Raw genomic sequence first — 21857 nt, 5'->3', positions numbered from 1 at the left:
CACATCTACTTTGACATTGACAATTGAAAAAAAGGATATTTCGAATGAACTAATAACAATTACTTCAAAATTATTCAAATTGAGTTACAAAAATACAGAATATTTCTTCACTTTGACTTAATTAATTAGGCAATATTTGATGATAAAATTGAATTATTTACTAAATCTTGTAATAATAGTGAGATCTAAAATTGGTTAGAAGACCAATTTGTTTTGAAAAGTTGGTAAAATTGATTATTCTGTACCATTACAGAAAATCGCCTTTATCTTCATAAGAATTAATACAGATAAACTTTATAATTCAGTTTCTATAATCACACCATAGAATTGTGAAAAACATGTTCCTCTTTAAAATTTGAAAATAAACGTTTTTAATGGCTGAAAATAGATCCGATAATCAATCAAACCGTATAAATAAAAAACGGCCTACAAATTCACTAGAAAAACACATACGTTTACCTAGACAACCAAGAAAACCTGAAAAAGGTGATAATATATTGTATGTATCTACCAAAACAAATATTAAGGTAAGTTATAAATAAAATACGTTTACAATTATCAAGAGCTTAAGACAATTCTAATTTTCAAACTGCTGTTAAAGGAATTTTAAGACTAGATCTTCACAAAATTTTGTTCAGTATAAACCAGTCGAAATATCAACAAATAGTACAAATATAACATCTCATAAGTGAAATTTTGAGCGTGTACTGATCACAAAATTACAGGTCATCATTTTTGTCACTTATTAGAAAAATTTTTCTCCTTCACAAAAAGTAGGATTACAAGAGATATTCTTCTATATATCTCATTATCCATCAAAACGCTAATTGTAAAACGTTATCACCAAGAAATAGAGATTTTGATCTATGCAACTCCCAGTGGTACACTCAATAATAAATTCATTTTAACCATCAATATGGATGTTTGTATGTGAATATTGGGGTATCATATACACTACAACGCAGAAGATCTATTGTGTCCCTCTTTCTTGCTTCCATACTAGTGAACCCAGTGTTTACAGCTGACCTGTTTCGTGCTCTGTGCAACAGAATCTGCACGCTGTATTGTCTGGTAAGTTTAGTGTCTTGATATGTCCATTGAGATAAAAGTGCCCGATAGGACTCCTGTTAATATTTGTAGGTTGCTCTTAGGTTTAGGTTTCTCAGGTTATAGTTTCCCAGAAAAGTCTTTGCTTATCTTAACTCCTGTAGGTTGTCCCAATAACTGGTTTTACACCTATCTACCTTCTTTTCCAATGCCTTTTCCATAGTTCTGTAGTTGATACCACCAAAGGATTACCATCAAGATAGAAAGTTGTAGAGTCATAGAAACAACTCAATTGTAGATTAATGCTCATACATACAACTTTCCATTCAACTGAGTCGAAATTTATGGGCGCCAAAGATTTCACCTTGATTCAACAATTTAGTTGTGTAGGGTGCATATGCAGACAATTAATTGTCAATGAGATTTCAATCAGTCCTAAATTCTTATTAATAGCACAAAATGATAAATCATCCTATATTTAAAATTAATATTATAAATAAATTATTCTAGTCAATTATTTGTGATTACTTGATAGCAAATGTTAAATACATTATTAATGAGAAGCAACATCATCATCATTATGCCATTCAATCTCTTGAATTGTGGCTAGTGCTTTGTGCGCCTATAAAACTGTTTATTGGGGTAGAATACATCCCTTGCTCTTTTTGTTATAATTTTTTGTTGGTCCTGGCTTTGTTTGTCAGCTTTCTCCATTCTTTTCTGTTTCTGCATTTCCAGTCTACGATTTCTAGGATTCTGGTATCTTCTTCAATTTTGTTTCTCCAGGTATTTCTTGGTCTGCCTTTGCCTCTTGGCCATGGAGGTATCAATTGTGTTATCCTTCTTCTGGCATACACAATCACTAGCTTTATTAATGTTTTATACATTTTTAATAATATCCTTGATTTTTATTTCTTACAAATGTTTGATATCCTTGTTGTAGTCTCTCTCTTATTATTATTTCTTTAAACATGTACCCTATTGTTACTCCTAGATAATTGAATGAAGATACAGTTTCAAATACGTATTTATGTGCCCTTAGATGGTTCATTTCTCTTTAGTCTTGTCTTGCTATCTTCATGCATTTGTTTTTTTTTCATGGTTTATTTCTAGAGTGACTTTTTTTGCTTCTGTTTCTGTTTTCTTCATTGTCTTAATTAGTTCTTCTCTTCTATTAGCCAATATTGTTACATCGTCTGTGTTAGCGCCTCATTGTACATTTGCACTGTTATGAATTCATGCGCAAGTGTGAGTTAGTTTTATGGATAATATAGATAAAGCAAAAAGTGAACAAGCAAGTGTCATTATCAAAGTGTATGGAATAAAACAACTTAATCGGTCCTTTGAAAAATAAATCATTTCATGAACCCACTACTAGTCTGTGTATGCTCTATCTTTTATTAGATTCATTATAAAATTTTGCTCCTCTCTTTACGTTTTCTAAAATCATATTAAACAGGTATGGAGAGATCGAGTCACCTTGTTTGACTCCTTTGTGTATTTTTATTTCTTCTGTTAGATATCTTACTTTGACTTTTGTGTTTTGTAATATAATTTCTATTAATATCTTTAAATTTCTGGGTTCCTTTAGTGTTTTCAAATCTTCTATAATTTTTTGTCTATTTATTGAGTCAAAATCTATAAAAATTATGTAGAGCTCTCTATTGAGTTCCCATGTTTATTGGACTATTTGGTCTATTGTGTGGTTGATTTTGGATGGTCCTGGTCTGAGCCCCTTTTTGCTAGTCTCCCAGAATTATTTCAGTTTTCTATTTATTGGGTTGGCAAGTATTTTATATAGAATGTTAAGAAGTTTATGGCTTTATAATTTTTACAGCCCTCTTTATCACCTATTTTGTGTATCGGTATAATTACACCAGTATTGCACACTTCTGGGATCTTTTTTTGTTTCAGATGTTCTCAATGAATTGATAAATTTGTTTTGTCATCTCTTCTCCTCAGTATTTCAACAACTCAGCCCCTATTCCATCTTCTCCAGTGGTTTTCACATTATGCAGTTTTTTTATTTCTGCATTTTCCTGTATTATGTTTATTCCACCTCCGTATAGTTTATTTTCATAGTAGTTTTTCCCAAATATTTTAGAATCAATTTGTATTATACCATTGTTATCTTTTATTCCTTTTGGTTTTGGGGTAGTTGTTTGATGTTTCGAACATTTATAAAATTGTCTCATTTTTGTTTTACCTCCCTCTTGGTCTCTCTTTCCTAATTTCTTATTCACTCATTCGTTTTTTTCTCTTTTATATATTACATTTGATATGTTTCTTTGTCTCTTATAATTCCTTCTGTATTGTTCTTCTGTTTTATTAATCCATCTCATTCTTGCCATGTTTTTTTTTTTGTTTTCTGGCTTCTTCATACTCTTCATTATAACAGTCTTTGTTTGTGTTCTTGCATGTTTTCTTTGTTAATACTTGCTCTACAGTTTCTACCATATTATTTTGTAGTTTTTGTACATATTTTATATTAACAGTTTGCCTTCATATGTTACTTACATATTGTTACTTGTATTCTTTATTATATCTCTTTTTTTTGATATTGTGTTGATAGTATTTTTTGGTTAGCTCTAAATCTTTTATTGTTGGTATTTTTAAGTAGTGGTCACTTTCCAGAGCATCACAGCTTTACAAAAAAAACCATTCAGTTTTAACTAAACCTCTTTATAATTATAGAAGATTTCACGTAGATGCTATTTATAATGACTTCAGTAGTGCATTTGATAAAATTGATCATTCAATTTTGTTGTATGAACTTGGTGCAGTCAGTACACATAGCAGTCTAATTCGATACTTCAAATCTTACATAAGTATGTAGTTGTCTTAGGTAAATATGTATCTCCTTTCAGTTCGGGCTCTTCAAGGTTATCTAAAAGATCCCACGCCCTTATTTAATAACTAAATCAATGCTACATCTGAATGTTTCTAATTTTGTAAATACAAAAAATTAGTCATTAGTATTGTAAATCTCCAACAGAGGGTGCACGGATGTAAAATTTTTTTCGAACATAATAAAATTTAAGGTGTTAAATTCTAAAGTAATACTAATGCAGATAGTATAGTAAATCTCCAACAGACGGCAGACAGTTTTAAAATTTGTTTCAATGTAAAGAGAAAATTTGCAGTAATAATTTAAAAAAAACAACAACAAACGCAATTAAAGTGGTGGGATATACTAAAAGTAATAAGCTAGCTAAAAGAGAGGTACAAACAAATTAAAGAAATCCATATATGAAGATATATTGAAAATTCTTTGCCTACTATAGAACCAATGTCAATGTCAAAATATTTTATTACTCAACATATTCTCCTCTTAATTGGATACATTTATTACAGCGAACCTGCAACGTCTATAGACTTTTAAAAAAAAATTTTCTTCTTGCTCTGCAAACCAGACCTCCACAGCTTTTATTACCTCCTCGTTGGTAGAAAATTTACGACCTTTTAAACTTTTTTCAGTTGAGGAAAGAGATGATAGTCGGACGGAGCCAAATCTGGTGAATAAGGGGGTGTTCTAGTAATTCAAACCCTAAATCATGAATTTTTTGCATGGCAACATGAGATCTTTGTACAGTGGCGTTGTCCTGCAAAAACAAAACACCTTTGGATAGCTTTTCACGTCTTTGCTCTTTAATTTTTTCCCGTAGAATGGTCAGTAATGTCGAATAGTAATCTCCAGTTATTGTTCTACCCTTATCTAAAGAATCAATCATGATTACTCCATGGCAATCCCGAAAAACTGAAGCAAGAACTTTTGAACATTGAATTTTGAACACGAAACTTCTTAGATCGTGGAGAACCAGAGTGTCACCTATTCCATCGATTGTTGCTTTGTTTCTGGATCGTAGAAATGTCCCAAGTCTCATCCATAGTAACAATTTGGTTTAAGAAGTCTACATCGTTTTCAAATCGAACACATATCGATCGCGATGCTTCTACCCTTGCACGCTTTTGGTCAACATTCAATCATTTGGGGATCCATTATGCAGCAATTTTTCTAATGTCCAAATCGACGTGAACTATAAGATGAACGCGTTCGTATGAAATATTCAGTGCTTTAGATATCAGTTTTAGCCCAATTCGACGGTCTGATAAAATCATGTCATGAACTGCATCGATATTTTCGGGGACTGACACAGAAACTGGCCTTTCCGATCGGTCATCATCTTCAATGGAAAATTGACCTCTTTTGAAGCTTACAGTCCAATTTTTCACGGTCGCATACGACGGACATTGATCACCAAGGTTATTAAGCATATCTTCGTAAATCCGCTTATGTCTTAACCCTTTTAAAAACAGGTACTTTATGATGATTCGATACTCCAATTTTTCGATTTTCACAATTTCGATGGACAACTTTTTTTTTAGTTTATTGCGTAACTCTGGTTTACTTTTTTGACGTCAAACTTTACACTGTCACTTCTAATAAGTTATTGTTCGTTGCTATTGGTAACACAATATTTTGTTTATGCCTGGAACTGGTCTAGGCTAACTAGATATCAATACATCCACGTACAAGTGAAGCTAATAAAAGCGTGCTTAAAAATACTGTTTTCTTTCGAAGAAGATGAAGAATTGATCGAACATGTTAGTTTTTTTGGTTATGTGTGGAATATGAATCATATTATAAAAGTGACTATAAAAAGTTTGGCAAAACACGACCCATCTTCATTCAAATTTCCTATTCGGTTCGCGCTGCGTTATAGATACGCCGCCAGGAAAACCTGCCTTAAGTGAGCAAACGCAGCATCCAACGAGCGGATACCTTACACGTGCAAAATTCTTCACGCCGATAGCCTCAACTGTCTCTCGAACTTTAATCTGAAGCTCGTCCAGTATCCTTAGGTGAGCTTTTTCGATGATATCGCTGGTTGTCGCAGCTTTTGGCCGTCACGAACGCTCATCGTAAATGAAGTTGATACATGGCTGCCAACCGTCCCGGATTTCTCGAGACAGTCTTGATTTCCATTTGTTTATCCCGTGTCCCGCCTTATCTGCCCCCGGGACACGGATTATCCTAGGTTTGGGAGTTAAGTAGTGAAAATGTAACAGGAGAAGTGATTCTTTGCTACCAAATCAAAATAATTTTTAACAATTAGCCCTCAGCAGGGAAATTTGGGTGGGTTGGGTTGGTTTGGGAGATTATTGTCCAAATGCGTTGAAACAACTGTTGGGATTAGAAGATTTGGATCAAGATCAACCAGAAACACGTGATCCCTTGAAACCGCTATATATCTTCATTTTTTTGTTAAAATATGTACCACCGTGGAAAAACCAAATAAAAACTGAAACCAGGAGCCCTACTGAATTCGTTGCAACTATGAAACGTTTAAGGAGGAGAAGAAATGGGGTCAGATTTGACCTGCGTACCAAGTATCCCTTCTTCCAACACCTATGTCGAGAGGATATTTTCTCACATGCAGTTCAAATGGACGAAGTCCAGAAATCACTGCAAAGTGGATTTGATAGGAGCCGAACTTCTCATAACTTTAAATTTTGAGATGAGTTTCACTGATTTTTTGTTGAATTTTAAATAAGATAAAGTCTCGTTAAATGTTGCACGTAGCCAAAAAAATAGTAATTGATGAAGAGTGAAAAAAGTACTGAACGTCATCCAGATTTTTTTGGTCCAGTTGTTAATTTTTTGTGTTTTTGTGAATGTCGTTTCGTCACTGTAAATTTTTGTGAATATCGTACTCTATAACATTATAAATAGCATTAGAAAATAAAATTTATCTGTTGCTTTTGCAAAACTCTTCCTTTATCTTAAATCCTTTTGTTTAAATACATATGGAAATATATAAATATTTATTTATTGATTTAGTGACCCGGAGCTAGCAACACTGAGCTGATGTTGCCCAAAATTTCCCAACTTTATTGATAAGTGCTTATATATTCAGATCGAGATCGGATACTTCTCAGATAACCCTTGTATTTTTAATATATTAATAATGTGTTTGTGAATACTGTATTTGGTTTCGTTCTGTTTGTATTCCCGTGATCTGCTTGCTCATCCCCATATTTCTATTTTTTTATAGCCGTATTGGTATGCTGATGTACATTATTTTTTTAGGCACAATTAAGTAGATGTAACAAATTAATACATAATAATGAGTCTGAAATTATTATTTACTGTATGGGAGCCGCAATCCAAAGAGGAATTTTGTTAGCATTACAATTATGTGAAGAACATACAACTTACAAAATATCTACCAATACCATCACCACAGAACTACTAGGTAATAATTCAATATTACATTTTTATTTTTTTATTGAATTATTTTTTTTTTCAGATGATTTGGAGCCATCAGTAGATGAGGCAGATTATGAAATACAAAAAAGATTTAATTCAGCTTTAAGAATAAGAATATTTAATTGTCATCCTATTAACTCTACATCATCCTGAAATGTTTTTTACTACGGACGAACTCATTCGCTGGTTGGGAATTACTGTATTTGAATTATGGGTCAACTTGATTGCTCTTTTCAGTTTCACCATACTTTTTGTGTTAAAGTATGATCCTCTTTTGGAAGTGGAAAATATATCTTGGTGGTTTATATTCACCCCTTTATTTATGGGAGATGCACTTAATGCATATTTTGTTATTATAATATTTATACGTATGTTATTAGAGACTACTTTGAAATTTTCTTTAATAAGATTAAGTTGGTCTGGTACTGTCCTTCTTATGACATTTTTGTTTAAATATTTATTGTGTAAGAGACTTCTAGGACAAACTACATTGGATTATTCGGAAGTTTTTGCCCCTTTGTATATTCTTCTCCAATTAATAGCTGTAAGAGCCTGTCAACAAAATTAATGTGAGTTTTGTTTAATAAATATTTTTTTATGTGTTAATATTGTTTAATTAATTTTTTAGAATACTTTTTTGACTTGATACCACACTCCTCAGGAGAGAACCCCTACTTAGGGTATTTTCTTTTATTACAATTTGAACCATGAAGATCAATAAGAATTTTTTTCTAACCTAACTTAATTACCATTGTACCTGTCTTCAGAAATAGTCTCTGGAGACGATAACTTTGTTATAGAAACGTCAGACATTGTAATTGTGTGTTGGTGTAGTGGTAGTGTAAACTTCTTCTTTTAATGCATATCCGTTAATGGATGTTCGCGACCACATTTTTCATGGCATCTCTAGCTGTATGGATCAATGTCTGAATATCTTGTATACCCGTCCACTGCCTCACGTTCCGCAACCATGACATCCTCTTCCGTCCCAATCCTCTCTTGCATTCAATCTTGCCCTCGACTAGTAGTGTAAACAATAGGCTCAATATTTCTCCCTTCATTACGCACCATGTCTCTCGGTACATTCAAGCCTGTAGCAATAGAAGTGATGGAATCACGCCTAGGCTCTCGATTCACTATATCCACCGATCGCTGGAAAATATAGGTGAAGCGAAGAAATTTAAAAGTTAAGAGTGGACTGTATTATTTATTAATAATATTAAAACATGTGTTAGTTGGGTTTTAATGACGATATATCAACCACACATTTCTAATTAATACAAAAAATAGAAAAAACTTTATGTTGGGCGGCGTTGCCACGTTTTCGACTTATTTTAACATAATAAAAAATTATTTTAAAGATTAATTTTAACATAATAGCCCCCTCTTTGAAGGGATACCTTCAAAACAGCTTATTGTAGAAATTTACTTGATAATATATACCTATGTTTACAAAGTCTATCACTGTATTAAGATTGCAATAAATCGATTTAATTGTCTATGTCTTCTTGTCTTGGTAATGGACACAAATGTCTGATGGAACGAATAATTAGTCCCTTATGGGTTTGGACTTCAGCAACTCTTGTAATGCCGTCTCTTCCGGGAAATAATTTCCTAATTATTCCCATTGGCCATTGGCATGGTGGATATAGGGTGTTTTTTATTAAGACTAAAGTGCCCACAGAAATAGTTGATGGGGCGTCTTTCCACTTGTACTGCTGATGTAGCTGAGAAATTAATGTCTTGAAAGTCTTCGCCAAAATTGTTGGTAGAGTTTCTGGATGTGTTCTAATCGAGTCAAACGATACTTGTTGGTATTAGTATAGTCAATGTTGGGAATGGAGGTCAGAACTCGACCTATTAAGAAATGGGATGGTGTAATGGGTGACAAGTCATTAGGGTCATTTGATTGCGCAAACAATGGTCGAGAGTTTAATATACCTTCGATTTGTATCACTAAGGTGCACATTTCTTCGTAAGTCACATTATTATTAATAAGAGCTCGCTTCAAATGAAATTTGCAACTTTTAACGGCTGCTTCCCACAATCCTCCATGATTTGGGGTGTACGGAGGAATAAACTTCCATTGTATATTATATTGACTGGTAGAATTGACAATAGAGGCCTGATTGTTAAATAAAAATTTACTAAGATCTTTCAATAAGTTGTTAGTGCCGTGAAATGTAGTTCCGTTATCGGAATATATTATTTTGGGAACACCTCGTCTAGATACAAAGCGTTTTAAGCATGCTAAGAAATTGTTGGAAGTTAAATCAGTTACTATTTCACAATGTATTGCCTTAGTGCAAAAACAAACGAAAATAGCCAAATAACATTTATTAAGTTTAGCTCCTTTACCTGGTTTGTTCAAAATATAGAATGGGCCGGCATAATCAACTCCGGTCACTTCAAATGGAAGCGTAGGCCTAATTCTTTCATTCGGTAGGTTTGACATTGGACAGGAAAATGGAATAGGATTGAACTTGAAACAATTCACGCAATTTCTCACTGTTTGTTTGGCTAATATAGAACCACCAACAGGCCAGTAGAATTGTCGAACCGAACTTAATAGTAGTTGTGGTCCTGGGTGTAACAATTGACTATGTTTATGATTAAAAATTAGCTTGGTAAAATTGTGTTTACTTGAGAGTAAGATTGGATGTTTGATGTTAAATGGTAAGTAAGTATTTTTTAATCGTCCCCCAATTCTGATGATTCCTTTCTCATCAATAAAGAGCGCTAATGAGGCAAATTTATGTTTAGCATCTAATTGCTTGTTTTTACGAAGTAATTCTAGCTCCTCGGAAAATGATTCCATTTGAGATAATTTAATTAAAATAGTATTGGTGTTTTCCAATTCTTCAACTGATAATGGGCCAATAACTTTGGTATCAGATTTTCGTGCATTATTGATAAAACGCATACAATATGCTGTGACTCTTTTTAATCGTTGTAAACAAGAGAATTTTGTAAATAAATCACAAATTTTTGTATGTTGTGATATGACCAAAATAGTTTTAGATTTTCTTAGTTCTGGGAGATCGTGTTTAGAAATTGAAAAATTAGTAATTGGCCAATCTGATGATTGTAACAATAAAAATTGAGGTCCTTTCCACCAAATTGCACTTGACATCAGCATTTTAGGCATTATACCTCGAGATGCTAAATCTGCAGGGTTTTCCTTAGTACTAACATACCTCCAATTTTCAATGTTCGTGAGAGATTGTATTTTAGATACGCGATTAGCAACGAAGGTCTGTAATAAATTGGGTTCCGTGTTAATCCAACATAGGGCGACTTGAGAATCGGACCACAAACAATAATGAATATTTTTTAAATTGAGGGCATTGACCACAGTATTTACTAGTTGTGCTCCTAGAAGACAAGCACACAATTCAAGTTTTGGAATTGTTATTGTCTTCAGTGGCGACACTTTGGTTTTGGCACATAGTAATTGAACGTTATAATTTCAGCTGTCGTCAACACTACGTAAGTATATGCAACATGAATATGCATCTCTCGATGCAGAAGCAATGGACATCTGTAAGTACATAGTTTAAATAAATAGCATTTCTAGGAATAGATAATTGATTTAAACTGCCAAGTTCATTCTGAAATCGATACCAAGTTTGTTCTATATCTTGTGGAATAGGCTCATCCCATCTAATGTGTAGGGACCATAATTTCTGTATTATTAATTTTGCAATAACTATTGAAGGGCTCAATAACCCTAAAGGATTGTAAATTTGAGCAATAATTGAAAGAATGTGACGTTTAGTAATTGTGTTTCGATGGGTAAATTGTTTAATTGTATATTTTAGAATGTCATTTTTATTGTCCCATTGGATTCCCAAAGTTTTACAACTTTCTTTATCACCTATATCTAAAATTGCATTTGAGATATTGTTATCTTTGAAGCCACAAACTACTTGAAAATTATTAGAAATCCACTTTCTTAAAATGAAATTAGCGGATGATAAGACATCATATATGTCTTTGCATAATTTTTGTAATTCTATTAAATCGTTAGAACCGGTCAACAAATCGTCCACGTACATGTCCTTTAGTATTGTTTCACAGGCTTGGGGGTATTGATTCATATTGTGTTCCGCTAGCGTCTTAATACACTTGATAGCCAGATATGGAGCGGATCGAGTTCCATATGTAACTGTATTCAAGTGATAAGTGCAAAAGTTACTTTTGGGGTTATCACGCCATAGTATCTGTTGTAAAGGTCTATACTCTCAATCTATGAGAATTTGACGATACATTTTTGATATGTCAACGGAAACCACGAATTTATATGTTCTGAATCGTAAAAGAATGTTTATAATGTCCTTCTGAACTTTAGGGTCGATATATTGTAGATCGTTAAGCGACCACCCTGTAGACGTCTTACAGCTTCCATCAAAAACTACGCGTAAACGAGTTGTCGTACTCATTTCTTTTAAAATACCATGATGTGGTAAAAAGTATTTAATTCCATCGGGTTCAATAGTTAATTTAGTCATATGACCTAAAGTTTCATATTCTTGAATAAAATCGGTGTATAATTGTTTAAATTGAACATCCGCGAACCGTTTTTCTAATGTCTTAAATCTTCTAATTGCTTCGGGTTTAGACCTGCCCAATAGTTCTGGGGATTGTTTTAACGGGAATTTTACTACAAACTGACCGTTTTCTATGCGGAAAGTATTTTCGTTAAATAAAGACTCACACACAATATCGTCTTGAGATAAAAATTGATTACTACCTTTTATTTCTTCAATTTCCCAGAATTTCTTTAACTGGTCATCTTCAGGAATATGACTTGAATGGTTACACATGATTGTTTTATTATTATCAATTGGAAGCGCACCTGTTACTATCCATTCAAATACAGTGTTAACTAACATATTATTTCCCAATTTTATTTTTTCGTTTAATAACAAATCCCAAAATATATTGGCGCCCAACAATAAATCGACTTCTTGTGGACATCCAAAACTGGGATCAGATAATTGAACATGCTCCGGTATCTTTAATGTACTAGGATTAAAATAAGCAAATGGAATATTACCAGTTATTACAGGGACGACATGAAATTGTATATTCATGATCATTAACGCAAGAATAAAGAGAAATAGAACATTTTTTATTTATATAAGATACAGATTTACCTATTCCAGAAATTGAGACATTGGTAGGTAACAATGGTATATTTAGTAAACTACATAGCCTTTCAGTTATTATATTGGATTGAGCTCCACAATCAAGCAGTGCTCTTATTTGATGAAAATTGCCTTGGTTGTCTTTAATTTGACATGAGACGGTAGATAACAGTGAATTGGCGAAAGTTTCCGCTTTTAAAATCGTGTTTGAATTATTGTGGTTTACAACTACATTTATCGAAGTTGTTGGTTCATTAGAAGGATTATTTGCCGGGGGTACTACATTATATTGTTTGTGAAGCAGTGTATTGTGCTTCCTTTTGCATATTGTACATTTGCCGTGTTTACAATTTTGTTTATCATGACCTGCAAGTAAACAATTTTCGCATAAGTGCAAATTTTTAATTTTATGAATACTTGTATCAACATTTAAAGCTAAAAACTGAGGACACTTATAAATTGTATGAGCTTGTTTACAATAATTACAGGACAATGATTTATTTGTTGATAAAAGCATATGTACTGGATTGTTCTTATTCTTACTTAAATTGCCTATGGATTTAGTTGATTGTTGAGACTCGTCCAAACATTGTAAAATGTCAGATTTGTCTTTCAAGAAATTCATAAATTCGTCCAAAGTTGGTAATTCAGAATGATATTTCATTTCTTTCCAGTCACGAATCGTATTTTTGTCCAATTTATTGGACACAACATAAATAATAAAGGAGTCGTATAAAATATCTTTAGTTAACTGTAAGCCTTCTAGCGATGTTAAATGTTTAGAAATTTCATCTAATAACTTACGGAATTGTATATAATTTTCTCTAACAATATTTTGCACACTTGGAATAGACTTGAAATGGCTATCGATTAAGAATTGTTTTTTATCAAATCTTTCACCTAAAAGGTTCCAAGCTCTTTCAAATGGTTTGTCTGTACTGTCTAAACCTTCAATAAATCGAGAAGCGTACCCTTCTAGAGACGCCTTTAAAAACTGAAATTTCTGATTCTCATTCAAATTTGTATTGTCACATATGATAGTTTTAAAATTGGTTTTAAATTGAAGCCAATGATGAAACTCTCCATCAAAGCTAGGTAATTTTAACTTTGGTAATAAAACATTCTGAAGAGGATCAAAATTATTCGACGAAATGTTGTAAACTGAATTTAAATTTTGTTCAACGCTTGTATCTAGACGTGGTTATAAAGTTTGTATAAATTGTTTCAAAAAATCAAAAGCAGCATAATATCTATCTTGAAATGTATCGCGTTCATTGAATTGTTCATCTAAGTCATCCTCTTTACATTCAGACTCTATAATCGATTGGATTTTGTCAAATTCATCTAATAAATTTAAGTGATTGTCGTATCGCATTTGTATTTCATTAAATCCTGGAACTGATTCGTTAATTTTATCTATGAATTTTTCTAATAATGTAAGTTTTTGTTTAATTGTACCTCTTTTACGGTATAAAATTGTGAGGTTAATATTCTCTATTGGAGGCATTATTGCAGTTTAAATTGTAATTTATTATCAAAAAATAACCTACGACAGAAAATTGCACCTTAATTGTGATGAAATAGCAACTTCAATTGCTTAACATTGATTGTACCTTCTTACTAGGCTTAAAATTGTAAGTAAAGTAGTAATTTGTATCTTTTAAAATAATTGCATGTGATTTTTATAAATCAAACTAATGAAATTGTATTATAAATTGCCTAGACTGAATAGAAAATAAATTGTATTATTATAAACTGTTCAATTGAAAATTGTAAGAAAAAATACGTCGCATATCTTGTTGCGATGTAAAATACCGCTAAAATTGTCTTAACACATTTAAATTGTAATTTTTATTGAAATAATTGAATCAATTTTCAATAGTTTATTGAAGAGTTTCGACCATTTTCTGATTAAATAGAACAAATAATCCTAAGATAAAGGAAAAAATAGAATAAAATAGGAATTGTATGGAAAAAGTACCTGAATTGCAGTCGTTCAGTCAGTTAGTCACTATCGCTTGTTACTTCGCTCGATATTTTTCTTCGCCACTTCTCTGGGCCACTGGACACACTCGATTGTTGTTAAATTCCAGATAGTTTTTACACTGTTTAGATATTTTTCTATCTTATATTTATCCGGCTCGAAGGACCAAAATGTTTAAAATTCTTTGCTGGTTCAAATAAACTAATTGTTGATGTGAGGACTGCATTATTTATTAATAATATTAAAACATGTGTTAGTTGGGTTTTAATGGCGATATATCAACCACACATTTCTAATTAATACAAAAAATAGAAAAAACTTTATGTTGGGCGGCGTTGCCACGTTTTCGACTTATTTTAACATAATAAAAAATTATTTTAAAGATTAATTTTAACAAGTGGTCTGCAATAATTGATGCACTAAAATTTATTGCTGAAAGCAGAGATGAGAAACAGACTACAAGATCTGAAGCTAACGATTTGCGACGAAAGTTGCAGCATTTAGAAACAGCAATTCTAGTCTTTGTTTGGAATTTAATTTTAGATCTATTTAATGCTGCTAGTAAGAAGCTTCAAGAGTCTAAAACTGATTTATCATCCATTTGCAGGTCTATAGTTCTCGGGCCCTATTCCTTCAGAACATAAGAGACAGTCAATTTTCTGAATTTAAATAAAAAGCTAAATTACCTTCAACATCAGTCCAAAATTATTATCACTATGATACTCGTCGCATAAAAACTAGAAAACGTCAGTCAGATGAGTTATAGGTAAATGAAAAATGAAAATTTCAATTTCCTCGATAATTTATCTGAAATAGACGAATTATAAAATCTTGCTAATAAAGTAGTGGACGAGTAGTATCCTGGCGTTTAGAAGAGACATTAGAAAATCAATGTATTCATTAACATTTACTCAAAGATTCTTCAGCAAATAAGGAAGTTGTACGCACAAAATATTTGCAACATTCACATAATCACCGAGATGAGAGAGAAAGAGAAAAAATTCTTTATTGTCAAAAAATTGTTACAATTTTTAGACAAAAGCTTGAAAAAATTAAAAAACAAACAAATAACTAAATAAAGATACAAATAAAATAAAACTTACAGAATTAAACCTCAATGAGTAACAAAATTATGGGTAATAATTAGTATATAAGTCCATAACAAAAATTAAACCAGTATGCAGCATGTACGGAATTAAATATTATTAGAATAGTCGTTTACAGAGTAGAAGGCACTTTCCCGTAAATATGTCCTCAAATTATTGCGGAATGCGGGAAAAGATGATATCGATTTGATTTCAATTGGCAAGTGATTGTGCATTTTTTGTATTGTAAAATATTGAACTTTTAACTAATTTTGAACGTAGAGTAGGTAGGTAAAGGTCGTGCTCCGCATTCCAAGTGGATAGCCTTGCAACGATCAGAAATGGGAGAAGCGTGCTAACGAATTAGGCAAACGGATTCAAAGATGAATAAGAAAGGAAGGGTCAGAATTTTTAATCTTTTAAAGAAGTCCCTGTAGTATTGTTTACCCAAATGTTGATATTGCTTCACGTTTTTTTTAGTATTCCGGCTATAAATTGATCAGGAGAAAAATCTAATATTAGAAAAACCATATGTATCTATTTTTTTAACGTTAATTACTTATGTATTTGATATTTATTAGTTGTAATTGAGAATTATATTCTGACGAAATACATTTATTTCAAATTATAAATAAAAATTATCTATTAAAATTAATAAAATTTATTCAAACATCAAGAGCGGTACGATAAACAGGGCCTAAGGCGAAATCAAGCCTAAATCCGTCACTGAGCGATGGTATAGCACGTCTCAATCTTTATATACAAAGTGAGTTTTATGTATAAAACGCCTCAGAAACGGCTTGCACGATTTTTATAAATTTTTGTAAACAAGTGATACGGCTGTATTTACATTCTTGTCAGATCTTTCCTTTTTAGTTAAAATAATACATTTAGGTGGCTATGACTAGTACAATAACAAATTTGACTTTTCAATAAATTATAAACGTGTTATATCTTAAATAATGTATATCCTAACCGAAATCCCATAACAAGATCTACTGTCAGTAAATTAGGAAAGAAGTTTAATGAAACTGATTCAGTAAAAGATTTATCCAAAGTAGGGCGCAAAAAAGCTGTATCAACTCAAAATAAATCTTTAGATCTTTGTGTTAGAAGACGATCCACACTTGAGTACTAGATAAATATCCAGGAAACTTGAGTATTAGATAATTATCCAAGGAACTTGATATTTTGCAAATATCCGTAATAAAAATTTTACGTGATAATAAATTCCATCCAAACAAAGTAACTTTGGTTCAAGAGTTGTAAGATAACGATTTTGATAGACATGAAGAGTAATGATGGAAAAATGTTACAATCAAAACGATCCAAATTTTTTATGTAATATTGCAGATTCTGGTCACGTAACAATCGACGTTGAATGCGTGAACCCCATACCCGATATTCCGAAAAACTGAATGTATGGGATTGAATAGGTGACAAAATAATTGGTCCCTTTTTCATTGAGGGTAACTTAAATGATCCGGCGTATTTAGATTTATTGGAAAATAGTATTATACCTGAATTGGCTCGGATATTTCCAAATCCAAGTAAGTATTGTCGATTACGTCTATAATAATAAACTTTTTCTTCTTATGTTAGGACTAGGTCCTGTATTTTCATCAAGGGTTCGCCAGGAGTAGTTGGGATGCTGAGGACCAGCTTTTATACCACCTTATAGGTGGTCGTCCAGGAGGTCGAGTTGCGTGTATAATAAACTTCATTATTAGAAATACCTCAATAATATGCTTCCCAGAAGATATATTGGAAGGCGTGGTCTTATCAAATGGCCCCCGCGATCACCCAACATGAATCCTTTAGACTATTTCTTACTTAAAAAACATCGTTTAGGAAACAAAATCTGCCAATATTCAGGAATTAGAAGATAGGATTACCACAGAAATAAGTATTGAGCAGTCAGGAATGTTGCAAAATATATGGCATTTAAAATAGAGAATATTAGATAAAAAATAATTAGTATTTCTTAAGGATTTCTAAAAATACCAAATATATAAGGTGATCCATTTGAAATAATAAAACTCATTATTTTTTATCTTTATTTGTTTTGGTATTGCCTTATAAGTTAGGAACTGTGTCTCGATTGCAGTGAAAAATCTTCCAGTTGCTCCAATCTATTGTTATAGTCTTCCATCTTGTATTAAGGTATTTAAAACTTCTGGTCTCCTTAATTTTTTATTTATCCTTCTAGTTTTATTTTGTGTCTTTTCCTTTCAGCTTATCATTATTTTCATATTCATTTTTTATAAATTGGCATTGTATAATTTTAAGTTTGAGTCCGATATTTCAATACTTCTATTTTGGGTTCACTATATATCCTTGCTGTACTACTTGTTTCAAACATATGTGATACTTCTTATCTAACTCTAACATTCTGCTTATATAAAGCTTTTGCTTTCTTTATTAGTTTTACTCCTATTTCTCTGTATTGTAGGATTTTCCTCATGTCATTTCTAATGATTCTGTCGAATGCTTTTTCAAGATCTATTAAAAACACAGGTGTATCTTCTTCAGTAATTTGTTTAATTGTGAAGTTTGTATCTGTTGTGTCTCTGTTTGTCCTCAATCCTTTTTACGATTCTTCTATGGTTTTTTTAGTTCATCTGTTAGTCTGTGTTTCATTATTCTCGTATATATCTTGATTTTTGTACTAGTTTATGTGATCCTTTTTGTGTCCCCTAATTTTTTTATTAAGGTTTTTAATGTTTGTTCTTATTTCCATGTCTGTCGTTATTTGATCTACTCCTGATGCCTTTCCTAGTTCAAGATTCCATATTGATTGTTGTATTTCTTCTGTACATATTTCATCTGTTATTATTGAGCTTGTTTATATCCTTTTCTTCTAAAAGATTTCTAAAACATTGTTGTACTGCTTACATTGACCCTATCGATACTCAAAATCACAATTTTACGCAGCAGTATGCTGCATTTATTGCATCGATTCTCAAAATCATAATTGAAGAAGGCTTCTCACAAATACAATTAACATAATCTAGCATAATTCTCAGAGCTTTAAGGCGATTCCAAATCATGAGAAGAAATCAAGACCAGGCCAGAGGTCCATGGATGTATACTGATGCATATCCACATCAATATTTACGACTTTAAGTATAAAGAAAAATGTTTGTTTAATCTATTTCGCTTCGCCAATATTTTATGATGTTATCAACCAAAAAAAAACCATAAATTAAGTTGTGCATACAACTCTGCGTATGATGGCCGATCAGTAATGGTGTAGGGCGTTGTACTAACATGGTGAACGTCTTAATGCTCACAGATGGATTAAGTTGGAATTTCTGGAACCGTTGGTGATATTAATACTAAATATACTGTTTACAACAACACTCGCAATTACACTGTCCGACTCGAGTTTCGTAAACTAAACAGTTTAGTTTATGTAATGCTATGGCCAGCTAACACTCTGGCCTCAATAAATGCGATAACTTTTATAGTCGCATAAGAGCTTTGTCTACAATAGTTTTTGAAATTAAAAATTTATTAATATTATAATGAGTGAAGTTTTATTCTCACATTCATTGAAATATTTTTAACTCTGAAAAAATAAAATATGAGTTAATTTTGTTGGGGATTGTATTTTTCAATCTTCTAATATAAAGGAACTAAAACTAGATAAAACAATTCAATTCATACGGGAACAATTTAGAAGACAATTTGGTACTAATATGTAACAATAAACCATCGAGTTTTAAGTATTACCTCACCCACATGGTATATTTTTGTATGTATTATCATCTGTATTCAAATAAATCGATATTTTAGAATGAAATAATTGTTTTGTTTCCTTTCATAATTTTATTGAAATCACATACATAAAAGATTTTACGTTCACTATCAGGATCATTTTGTTTGATACAGAGTATATTTCTAATCTTTGATATGATGAGAATAATCATAATCAGTTTTTTAATAAAGATACAGAAGTTATTTTTTCACATGTTACAATGTAGCCAACCTAATTTATTTGCACATGGGTTGAAAAAAGCTATTATATAAAATTTTACAATAAGTCAAATATTGTTTATTAAAATTATTTTACATTTGTCGTATATGAGAATTTCTTTTATATCATTGTCGTATAAAAGTGATGGTACACTTTAATATAGGAGCAGCGATGGTTGACATATAACAGTTATCGTTCAATAAATGAACGGAGTTTAAGGGGATTTCGATTTTTCTAAAATAACCAGTAAAAAGAAGTGTTAAAATATTATAATTAATTATAAAAAGGTTTCTATGTAATGTAAAAATTTATACGGGCGATTGTAATTTTTTTTCTTATTTCTAGAAGTGATGTATTAATTTTTCGAACTACTAAATGACAGTTTAGATATACTATTGACCAGTGCATACCTCCCATCTATTTTCAGTCCTAGGTACCTACGGCATCGCAATCACCGAAATTAAAAAATATTAGGGATAATTTCAACAGCCTTAAGTTAATGTGAAGTGAAACGAATAAACTGTCGAAATCATTTGTTATGTGAGCTATGTGTAAACTTAAACTAAGTGTTCAGAAATAGTTAATTTCTAATAATTTTGTGTAGGAATAACCAGCTGATGGCGGGTGAAAATACGGGAATGGCTTGGCAGTTTAGTGAACATACCTATAAAAGATTTTTGAAGTGATTTTTATTTCCATATTTGCATACTTAGACTATTCTTATTCCAATTAATTTAAATTTTACAAAATATTCATCATAAAATCAAACGACTTGATAATTGGGCGTGCTCTAAAGTATAAGCACACACCTTGTGGCTTGTCATTGATATTTAGCAATCATTCATAAATTCTGGACTATAAATATACCCAAATGATTCGTTTGAAATTTTTTATAATTTGACAAAAAATTGAAATAGTGAAATGCAGAGTGATCTTATACTGACCCCTTTGTAAATAGTGTTTCATTGTTATTTTTGTTATTGCTGAAGGTTTCTATAGTCCACAATGTCGACGACGGCGTTCGTCGATAGAATTGATCCATTTGCCAAAAGATCACTCAAGAAGAAGACCAAAAAGTCTCAAGGTAGCTCTAGATATCGAAACTCTCAAGATGTTGAACTTCAACCATTACCTCTTCTTAAAGGTAAGTGACATCCTTTGAATTATTAATATCAAACCTGACCTAGGCTAACTTTTTGAGTGACTTTGCACTTCTTGTATTTAGTAGTGAAAAGTTGGGAAAGCTTTATTATGTAATATAATATTTACCAGTTATCTGGAATAAATATAGAAAACTAACAAATCTGCTACTGACAGTGATGATGTAAATTCGCTTATGCATTATATAAATGTAGTTTATTATAAAACATATTAATATAATAATTTTATATATATCCACATTATATAGGTAAACCTAAATCAATTTTTATCCACAATATTCAAGGTCAAATATACAGTACTCAACCTTTTTTTAAAATATAATGTGATTGAAATTGTTTCAAAGGTCCACACATTAAAATTAATATATTTCATGAGTATTTTAGTAGATTGGGTAAGAATATGAAATGATTTTAAATATTAAAGAATAGAAGTATAAATGTGAAATTTAATTTGATCATATTTTTATATGATTGAATGATTTTGAGTATTTTGATATTAAAAAAGATTATAAATGTAAAACGTAAAAGAAGAAATGCTAAAACTAATATTACAATGTTTTTAAATGATTAAATGACAATAATGATTGTGAATATAACTAAGATATATAGAAAATTAGTATATAAGTGAAAAAAAGGCTTCTGGAAAGAGAAACGGAAAATGACATAAGACAATAACATTTATATTAATCTGGATATAGAGAAAGAATGGAAAATGAACACTTGAGTAGAATTGTCACCAAAACTAAGTGAAAATTATGCAGAAATAAATAAATACAAGAATAACAAATGAGGAACCAAGAATAGAGCTCTACAAAGGGCAATTCAGATTGTATGTACAAAATAAGCTAAAAAAAAAATAACAAAAATATATTTTTGAGGAACTATATTGATCAAATACAAATACAGGGAAAAAGTAAAAGTATAGATGATATAAACCTAAACAACGCTCAAAAAAATTTAACAAATTTTAATAGATTATGTATATATATATATATATATATATATATATATATATATATATATAATTTTCCCAATTTCAATTTTGATTTTTCCAGTTTCTATAAATTTTTAGTAAACTTATTTCTTATGGAAATTCATTCACCTATCTAAGTTGATGTAATGTAACATACCTTCATTAAATAAATTGGTTTGTTAAAATTCTTCTAAACAAAAGTTAGTGA

At 31.2% G+C, this 21857-nt stretch overlaps 4 protein-coding genes across 5 annotated transcripts in view; 2 read left to right on the top strand and 2 right to left on the bottom strand.

Annotated features, from left to right (window-relative positions):
• Window positions 1-54: 54 nt before the first annotated feature.
• LOC130445916 (ribonuclease P protein subunit p20) lies at window positions 55-7924 on the top strand. The gene is made up of 3 exons (XM_056781816.1): window positions 55-527; window positions 7139-7304; window positions 7359-7924. The coding sequence occupies exons 1-3, from the start codon at window positions 375-377 to the stop codon at window positions 7469-7471; spliced, it is 432 nt and encodes a 143-aa protein (XP_056637794.1). The 5' UTR covers window positions 55-374; the 3' UTR covers window positions 7472-7924.
• Window positions 7925-9053: 1129 nt separating this feature from the next.
• Window positions 9054-10466, bottom strand: LOC130445850 (uncharacterized). The gene has a single exon (XM_056781737.1). It carries the CDS (start codon window positions 10464-10466, stop codon window positions 9054-9056), a length of 1413 nt encoding a protein of 470 aa, XP_056637715.1.
• Window positions 10467-11562: 1096 nt separating this feature from the next.
• On the bottom strand, window positions 11563-12414 carry LOC130445849 (uncharacterized). Its single transcript, XM_056781736.1, has one exon. The coding sequence runs from the start codon at window positions 12412-12414 to the stop codon at window positions 11563-11565; it is 852 nt and encodes a 283-aa protein (XP_056637714.1).
• A 7329-nt stretch (window positions 12415-19743) lies between these two features.
• LOC130445913 (serine/threonine-protein phosphatase 2A 56 kDa regulatory subunit epsilon isoform) overlaps window positions 19744-21857 on the top strand; it is a 54570-nt gene continuing 52456 nt past the window's right edge. For both annotated transcript variants that reach the window (XM_056781813.1, XM_056781814.1), the window contains exon 1: window positions 19744-20660. In XM_056781813.1, the coding sequence (XP_056637791.1) occupies window positions 20522-20660 (139 nt within the window). In that variant the 5' untranslated portion in view covers window positions 19744-20521. The remainder of the gene's footprint in view (window positions 20661-21857) is intronic.

This window comes from Diorhabda sublineata, chromosome 6, assembly GCF_026230105.1.
Source record: "Diorhabda sublineata isolate icDioSubl1.1 chromosome 6, icDioSubl1.1, whole genome shotgun sequence".
NCBI classification, from domain to species: domain Eukaryota; kingdom Metazoa; phylum Arthropoda; class Insecta; order Coleoptera; family Chrysomelidae; genus Diorhabda; species Diorhabda sublineata.
The sequence above is the reverse complement of the archived record's forward strand: the minus strand, read 5'-3'. Positions and strand labels throughout refer to the sequence as shown.

Coding starts and splice junctions, on each gene's coding strand:
- LOC130445916 (XM_056781816.1), top strand. CDS start 375: ATGGCTGAAAATAGATCCGATAATCAATCAAACCGTATAAATAAAAAA. Junction 528..7,138: donor CTACCAAAACAAATATTAAG/GTAAGTTATAAA, acceptor TTATTTTTTTAG/GCACAATTAAGTAGATGTAA. Junction 7,305..7,358: donor CATCACCACAGAACTACTAG/GTAATAATTCAA, acceptor TTTTTTTTTCAG/ATGATTTGGAGCCATCAGTA.
- LOC130445850 (XM_056781737.1), bottom strand. CDS start 10,466: ATGCCTAAAATGCTGATGTCAAGTGCAATTTGGTGGAAAGGACCTCAA.
- LOC130445849 (XM_056781736.1), bottom strand. CDS start 12,414: ATGAATATACAATTTCATGTCGTCCCTGTAATAACTGGTAATATTCCA.